This window comes from Gavialis gangeticus, unplaced genomic scaffold (assembly GCF_001723915.1).
Source record: "Gavialis gangeticus isolate Ggan-Ray unplaced genomic scaffold, GavGan_comp1, whole genome shotgun sequence".
NCBI lineage: Eukaryota > Metazoa > Chordata > Crocodylia > Gavialidae > Gavialis > Gavialis gangeticus.
Window position 1 is genome coordinate 50,394,066 of NW_017729004.1, and position 9,034 is coordinate 50,403,099.

At 40.6% G+C, this 9,034-nt stretch overlaps 1 protein-coding gene across 4 annotated transcripts in view; it reads left to right on the plus strand.

Annotated features, from left to right (window-relative positions):
• The window catches only part of RUNDC3B (RUN domain containing 3B), an 86,713-nt gene extending 82,070 nt beyond the window's left edge, over positions 1-4,643 (plus strand). For all 4 annotated transcript variants that reach the window (XM_019508368.1, XM_019508369.1, XM_019508370.1 and 1 more), the window contains one exon: positions 2,240-4,643. In XM_019508368.1, coding sequence (XP_019363913.1) covers positions 2,240-2,385 — 146 coding nt within the window. In that variant the 3' untranslated portion in view covers positions 2,386-4,643. The remainder of the gene's footprint in view (positions 1-2,239) is intronic.
• Positions 4,644-9,034: the final 4,391 nt, after the last annotated feature.

A 9,034-nucleotide genomic window follows, 5' to 3' on the forward strand; every position in this document is an offset into this window, starting at 1 on the left:
CCCCCCCCGCCATTTACTCCCCCTAAGTAAAAAAAAAAAAATAAATAATAATAATAATAATAATAATAATTAAAAAGGGTGATGTAAACAGAGCCTAGCTGGCTTAGAGCAGTTGAGCTACCAATGCTGATCTGACAGTGGCTAGTGTTGAAAAGAGTTCTGTGTACATCTTTTATTATCAACTGAGAATAATTCAGCAAAGATAATCCTTTTGGGCTGACATGTTACATGTTCTCCTATGCTTATAACAGTGTTTGGCATGTTTACTACATTTGACAACAGTTTACTTATCTATTCAGGAATAGATCTGTCAAGCTATTAAAAGCTCTTACAGATACTTGAAGTTAATCTCTAAATACTGTTCAGATTTTGTAGTAATCTGTACTTGTAAAACAAACTATTTCAATTCAGTATTACCTTGCCTGTGTCCCAGCAACCAATACTACTTGTATAATGCTTGAAGACTTGAAGATGTAGTTTTGTAAATTTGTGTATAAAGTAGAGGTGCACCAATAAATATCTGATATCTGATCAGTACTGATATGAAGATAATTGTCTATATCAGATATTGGCCCGATAAACGCCTGTGCTGTACACAGCTGCAGCGCAGCACGGGGCAGAGCGGGCAGTGTGGAGAGCTGCCTCCAGCTGGGCAGTCGGAAGGAAAGTGGGGAGGGGCTTATCACAAGAGACTTGCCACCTGATGGCAGCTGTATTGGATCTGATCAGTATCAGCTGATAAGCCTCCTTAAATATTGGCTATTGGTATTGGCCCCCCAAAATCTCTATCAGTGCACCCCTAGTATAAAGTGTTGAAGGTCATTGTAGAAGTTGAAATCTAACTTTTCAGTTGTCAAATCCAGCTGCTGCCTTAGAGGGTACTATGCCACTCTGAATACCCAGCAGCAACCATTTCCATCTTGATATTCCTAATACCCCTGCCAGGTGACATGAATACCCCTACTTCAGGCACTGAAAAATTAGTAGCTCCCTTTTGGTGGCCCGGTTTGTAAGTTCCTGGGCCTTCTGTCAGCTTTCAAATTCAATTCAAGCTGACAGTCACCCAAACTGTACTCATCACTGTTTTGGTGTCTGTTGGCATAGGAGGAAGGCACGATGATCTTTGTGGACAGGTGTCTGCATCAAAAGTAAATCATTACAGCTGGCACTAATTAGTTCCACTGTTGGCAATCTAAGCAGGGTAGGGATCATGGGTATATTCTTCACTTAGCCTCATCTAGATTTCAGATCAGGTTTTAGGCATGGTAGGATAGTACGTGAGAGTTTGTGCAAGCCAGTGTACCTTATGATTCCATCTTCTTGGACTATAAATCTAGTATCTTTTCAATGGGAAAGTATTAAGAAGGATGAAAAAGAAACCTGTTCAAAATAGCAATGGCTGATTTCAGTGTTTTTTCCTCTGTGGAGATTCGAAGCAGCATATTTCTAGTTATAATGTTATTTTGGCAACATGCTATTAATACGTGATTAATACCGATGTAGGTTTGGAATGTTGTAGCCACGGTAGTCAGGAAATGTCTGGGACAAGGCTTTTTTGTATTATATTTTTATTGGAACCAACTATATATTTGGGAGAGCTATTAGACAAGCATCAAGTGCCCTTCCTTAGCTCTGAAGAAGGAGCAGATGCAGGCTTAGCTAAATATCAGAAAAAAAGACTCCATGAAACTACCAATAGTCTGCTTGGAGGGGTGGAGGAAGGCTGTGAACTGGAGTTATTATTGGAGTAGTACTACACAGCTGTGTAAATCACTTTTGATGTAGGGCATAGTTGCATTCCTCAAATTACTTGAGGGGTATAGGTTGTAGCCGTGTTGATCTAAGGACATAGGTAGACAAGGTTCTTTGGGTAAATCTGATCTTTTATGAAACTAACTCAGATGTTTGGAAAAATTCTTCTTTGTAAGCTTTTGGGTACAAAAGAGCACGGATCAACTGCAGATGCTTCCTCAACCTGACAAAAGGTATTGGTACCCAAAAGCTTGCAAAGAATTTTTCCAACTATTTGAGTTGGTCTGATAAAAGGTATCAGATTTACCCAAAGAACCTTGTCAAATTACTTGATGCATTTTTGCACACAGTTGTATTTGTAGCATTTGTGATGAAGCAAAATATATAAAGTTTCTAGATTTCTGCTTCTTCAATGTTACCTAAGTTCAGGTAAATCTAGTGTAAGACTTGCACTATAATACTGATTAACTAATTTATTTTTGAACAGGGAAAGAGGACACCCCATCACTGCTTGGTCTTTGTGGCTCTCTGACGTCAGTAGCAAGTTACAAATCTCTCAGAAGTCTGAAATCAAGTGAATATCTTGCGAGTCCCACAACAGAGATGACAAGTCCAGGTCTAACTCCATCCTGAGTAGATATACGTAATGAAGGGCTTTTATGTTGTATGCATTCAATTTACATTCCATAATTAGACTTGCTATGAAGACATTTAAAAATTCAAGCAAGCTAAAGAATCCGCTGCTTTATTTTGTCCTTTTCTGTAATTATGTGTTTAAAAAAACCACAAATAATATATGTGTTATCTATCACATCCTTTGTTGTTCTTCTTTAATAGGAATGTCCAGATTTCCTTTTTGAAACCTTTTATTAGTTGAGATTCTCAGTCAGGCACAGAATTTTGTGCGATAAAGGTATGAATTAATACATTGTAAAAAAACAAAACAAAACAAAAACAACCAAATTAAATTAGCCTTCTATATAACTGCCATGATCTATGTTACCCTGCTGGAGTTAACCTCCCCCTGCTCTTAACCAGAGCACTTCTCTGCAGTTATACATATTGCCAACATTTGCAGAAGAGGCATGAAATCCAGTCTTGACAGGTGAATAAATATTTAATTACTAAATATTTTATGTTTAAAAATGTATTTTTTGTGTTCTATTATTTATATAAATTTTCAAATAATTTATTTTATTCTACTGAGATGATTTATTCAGCTTCTTTTGAAACATTGACTAAATGTTATATTTGTATCCCAGTTATCATTATGCCACTTGGAGATGACCAATGTTTATATAGTTTCTTATCATGAAGAATATATCCCTACTTCTTGATCATGGGACAGAGTAACAGGGCTACGTCCAAGCTTATGAAAGGATTTGAAGGCAAGTCGATAAATGATTTGCATAGTCTGAGTTAGGGAAAACTTAGCAATGTGAAAAGTGGGTAAGCTTGATTTTTGGCATTATCTTCCCTTAATGCAAAGAGTAGAGGAAGGTCAAAGAATGGGACTAAGAAATGGGGTAGTGTTAGCACTTATAATAGCTGGGGGGAGGGAAGGAGGGATCTCTTTTCACATTTACTTGTAAAGAATTCAGGGCATTTTTTTAAAAACTTAAATTTAGATTGGAAGATTGACTAATTGAGTGCCATATTCTTACATTTAATTTTTGTTCTCATCCATGAAGTAGTTTGATAGGTATTTTCTTGATTATACAGTTTAGTAACACTTAAGTGAATCCTTTAAAACTGTGTCACTGATTAAACTATTGATACGAATTATCTGAAAGGATTTTAAAACAAAACTAGACTTTCCAGATGGTCCCACCCTTTTTAAAGTTTGCAAATTAATTTTTGTATTGCAAACTATATTCTTAATTCTTTGTAAAATGTACTGAATCCTTTATCTAAGAATTTTGCTAGTCAAGGTAGTGCTTATTAGTCCCATTGATAACTTTTTAAACAAAATGTAAGTGCATGCAAGTGTTGCATTTATTAATCACGAGGGAAATGCTTTGTTGTGCCAAAGACGTTTCATAAACTGTTTACATAAGTGGCTGCAATACTTCTAGGGATCCTTAATTACAGCTTACTTTCAGGATGTTGTTTACAATAGACACAACTTGCTATGCTGTCTGCTTCATTTGACTAGCCATACAGAGAAATGTGCCTCTTGTAATGTTTCCCTTAGCACTACGCTATAGTTTGGTAGGGTAAAGAATAGGAATTTAATCAATCATTCCTGCAAACAGAACAATGCAAGATGTAGATGGTGCATGTGATACTATACATCTCCAGAAATAACTATAATGATTTCTGAAATACAGTTTGAACAGTAGAGCTCTTTTCTTAAGTTCTACCAGAATGCCTGTTATCACATACAGTAATTGCCTGGTCCTTGCACTAAGCCCCTGCTCTGTCATGGCAGTCCAGTAGTTTATTTGAGACAACATTAATTAAATATTAATTTGTAAACTAAAGATGCATTTTTAATACAAACAACAAAGGAATCAGGATTTCGTGAAGTTAACTTTCCATGTTTATGTACGGTAACTTCAGCAGTCTGCGTGCTGTTGTCTAAACAGTTCTCCCTGTTCTTTGGCTATAATCATGATTTTTAGTCATGTCAGCTGATGGCTCTCTTTTTGGAGCGACTAGGGTAAAATTCATCCAGTGTCATGTAAGTATGTCTTTTCTGTAGTCTGTTTCACACCAGTAGTAGTTAGTAAATGTCAATGTTTGTGCATGGGAAACTGGCTGTATGTCTCTCTTCTAAATGCTATCCATATTTCAAAAATATCTGAACAAAAATAAATGCCTAAATTTGTATTTTGTTGTCTTGTGCATCATAAATGTTGCATGTAAATTAAACTTTTGTACTATCATCACTTACTAGTTCCTATCTTTGTACTATTCTGTTTTTTAACTATTTATTATAATGAATCCAATTGATCAAAAAACAAAATATAACCTTTAAAGAAACATTAAATCCCCAAAAGTGTATACAAAAACAGATATTTGTCTTCCAACAGCAATGCTCCTTTGATCGAAGTCAATGTCCACAGGGGGAGTCTTGCGTTCCTTCCTATTCCTACATTCTGCTAACAACATTTTACATTTTATAGTTGGTGTCAAGTTTCTGTGTTTTCATGTTTATATGTAACCTAATTAATAATTCACATCCCTCCTTTTCCTCAGAATTCTACATAAAATAAGTCTATCTTCTACCCATCTCTGCTTTTGGGTATCAAATTCATTCCAACTTTTTGACTGTTAGTTCATAGAAACTGCACTCCTTCAGTATTCAAAAAAAAAAATTTTAGACTTTTTTGGAGGTGCAAGATTATTTTCCCAACAGATTCCAAAAACTTTCACCACATTTTAAGTAAGCATCTTATTTTATTTTTCTCTCCTGTAGAACACTGACTTGATAACAGCTTTTCAATTACTAAAACTTCCCAAACTTTGTGAAGCCAATTAGCAATTTTAGGGGTATCATACTTTGTCCAGGTTTTTGCAGTTGTGATTGATGAGCTATTATTTCCTCTGTACGTGTTCTATATGTAATAGAATCTCGTGGTGGAAGTGAGGTGCGCTCCTTTAATATTGCAGGTTCCCCTGTGGCACCCCCTGCCACTCTCAGATTGGTGGAGGGGCTGTGCTTGCGGCTCGCTCCTGACCATCAGGGAGGCAAAATTAAACAGCAGGGCGTCCGGCCACCAGTTGGCTGAGGTGCCTGGATGGCCCTGCTGTTTCCTGCTGACTGGTTTAAAAACAGTGCCATATTTAAAACTCTGGTTTTAGCTTCCCTGCTGATGAGGGAGTGGCAGGGTCCTCTGCTAATCAGCAGCCGGGGGAGAGGGGTAGGAAGGGGTAAGGTGAATACGGGGGAACATGCTGCTGCACACTCTACTTCCTCCGTGAATTCAGTAGGTCCCTACTTACAGGGTATGCTAAAGGCTTATCCGATAGTTAGTATCCTGTTTCCTTTATCATACCTCCAGTCTTTTTCCAGAATAGTTTGATTCTAGCACATGTCCACCATATGTGCTAGAATCTCCCATCTGGCCACACTCCCTCCACCACTTAGCCATTGCTGTACTATAAAAATGTTTTAGTGTGGTGAGATACCATCACTTAAACAATTGTTATGCACATAGATCTGTGAGGACTGTCTATTTGAGATGACCTCTCAATTTTCATTGCTAACTTTTGATCCAATATCTATATCTTGTTTTGTTATAATGTTTTTTTCCTCCAAAGGGCAATATAAACTTACTTTATAGTATATAAACAATAGGCCTTTTTGGGCTGGCTGTAGTTGTGCACCATCACGCACGAGCACGTGTGCTGGGCAGGAGCGCCCCTGCCTCTGCCTGCTGGGGCTGTGCACCCCTTTGGTTGTCCTCCACTGGACTCTCTCCAATTTCACTATGTCTTCTGTAGAGGGGGACCCAAAACTGGACACAGTACTCCAGATGTGGCCTCACCAGTGCCAATAGAGGGGAATAATCACTTCCCTCAGTCTTACTAATACAGCTCAGTATACTGCTGGCCTTCTTTGCAACAAGGGCACACTGTTGGCTAGTTCAGCTACTTGGCTATATCCAACTTCTTGTCCACTCTAACCCCCATTTCCTTTTCTGCAAAGCTACTTCTCAGCCAGCTAGTCAGTCCTGTTTGTACTGGTGCATGGTATTGTTTCTGTCCTAAGTGCAGGACTTTGCACTTGTCCTTATTGAACCTCATGAGATTTCTTTTAGTCCAGTCCTCCAATTTATCGAGGCCCCTCTGAATCCTAGCCCTACCCTCCAGTGCATCTGTTACTCCCCCCAGCTTGGTATCGTCTGCAAACTTGCTGAGGGTGCTCTCCATCTCATTCTCCAGATGGTTGGTTAATATATTGAACAAAACTGGCCCCAGGACCAACCCCTCAAGTACTCTACTTGATACTGGCTCCCACCCATTGATTACTACGTTCTGAGCTCAATGAACCAGCCAGTTTTCTATCCACCTTACAGTCCATTCGTCCAACCTGTACTTCTTTAGCTTGTCTGTAAGGATGCTGTTGGAGACCATATCAAAAGCCTTGTTAAAGTCAAGGTATACCACATGAGCTGGTCTCTCTGCATCCACAGAACCAGTCATCTTATCATAGAAGGCAATCAAGTTGCTTAGGCCATTCTCTTCCCTTCTTCCATTCTTGAAAAGCAGTTTATTAATAATAAATAAAGTATATTAGTGCTTTAACATTTACATAATTGCTGTAATTGCTACAAGGACATTGTACAGTCAGTAATAGGAAATTGTGAGTTCTTAATACATAGTCCATATTGTGAACTTTGAGCATCTATTTTAGACTCTTTAATTGTTAAATGAGGGAGCTTGGCCTTTTAATTTTAATGCATCATTCTGGATTCTTTGATACAGAAAATCCATTTAATAAAGAATTTCATACAATGAAAATGAATGTTTCCGACTAAACCAATGCAACCGCTGAACGTTTATATTAAAACAAGGAAAGGAAATGATGGTTTAGTGAGCTCCAAAGACTGGGGCAATGTCACAAGGTGGTATTGAAGCTAAGAGTTTAACAGTGTTTGAAAGCTTATTGGACATTTGTGATTAACTGATTTTCATGATTTAACTAAGTTGGGTGAGAGCATTTGTTTTAAATTTGCTTTGGGGTATAAGGTCAACCAGTAAAAAGAATGCTCTGCTATTTTATACTACTGCATGTCTTGTGCCCGTCTCTGAAGCATGCTGCTGAAGACAAGACACTGAACAAGGACTACTTGACTGATGCACTGTGGTAGCTTTAGATACTGCAGTAGTACAAATGGCATAAATTCACTTAACTGTAGAAAGTCAGCAGGAGGGCAAGGATTAGTATCAGTGGAACAGAGCAGTTGTGTCAGTTTGGAAGTAAGACCAGGAGAGAATACCTAGGTTCAGAATGAAGGGAGCTCTGAATTACTGCAATGTAGAGAAACTGCGGTGGCTGCGCATGGGCAACTGGTGCCTCCCGAGTTGGGTCTCCCAGCCAGCCAGCCAGCGACCGGGGGAGGGGCACATGTCCCCCAGCAACCAGTCACACAATTTTAGGGTGGGGGGGGCACTAGCACTCTCCCTGCCCCCCTACCTCAGGCCCCTCCCCCATCATCTGCCCTGAGGGTGGGGGTTGGGCTTGGGCAGCACAACCCAGAGGCATGCATGCGTGCACTCTCTCAGGCCTCTGCCCACCCCCAGAGGGGTGCTGTAGCTGCCGCTGGCACAAAGCCCAGCTGGGGCTCTGAGCCCGGTGCATAGGGGTGGCACTAGGGGAGACTTGTGGGGGCTATAGCCACCCCAAAATTCACCTTAGCCCCTCCTCCCTGTAGCAACTTTTTCAGCACCACCAGGGCCACTGCCTCCCACCGCACATACCTGAGCTCACCCTACTTCCACCTCCCCTGACAGCACCCCCTCCACTGGGAAGAGGCTGGTACTGCCCCTGCTGCCAGCCGTGGAGCTCAGGTTGGTTGCAGCAAAGCTTGCAGGCTCCCAGCTGCCTGCTAAGAGCAGCCTAGGCTCCACGGCTGGCAGCAGCTGCCCAGAGCCCAGGTGGCTGGAGGTGTGCTGAGTAAAATGGCCTTGCATGCCGTGCTTTGGCATGTGCTGGGTGTTGCCTATCCCTACTCTAGGCCTTCAAACTAATGCTTCAGTTAAATTAAGATGGTGGATATATACCATTTTACATTGAAATAAGTGGAAGTTTTCCTTAGGTCTTGATTCTAATTTCATTTTTCTTACTGGCCAAGTTTGTGGACAACACTAAGTTAAGGGGGAGCATGGTCACATTTGAAAATAGGCTGCAGATACAGGTGGACCTGGACAGGCTGGCAAGTTGGGCAGATTGGAACCACATGAAGTTCAACATTGAGAAGTGTAAAGTGCTCCAACTGGGGACGAACAATCCCCAACATACTTACAGGTTCAGTTGTGCCAAACTGACTAGCACCATGACTGAAAGGGACCTAGGGGTAAGAATAGACCCACAGTATGAATGTGAGCCCTTAGTGCGATGCTGTATCCATAGTTTCATAGTTTAGTTTCATAGTTTCTAGGGTCGGAAGGGACCTGAGCAGATCATCTAGTCCGACCCCCTGCCATGGCAGGAAGAGCACTGGGGTCAAATGACCCCAATAAGGTGGTCATCCACCCTCCTCTTAAAAACCCCCAGGGTGGGAGCCTGCACCACCTCACATGGAAGCTGGTTCCAGACCCTAGCCGCCCTGAC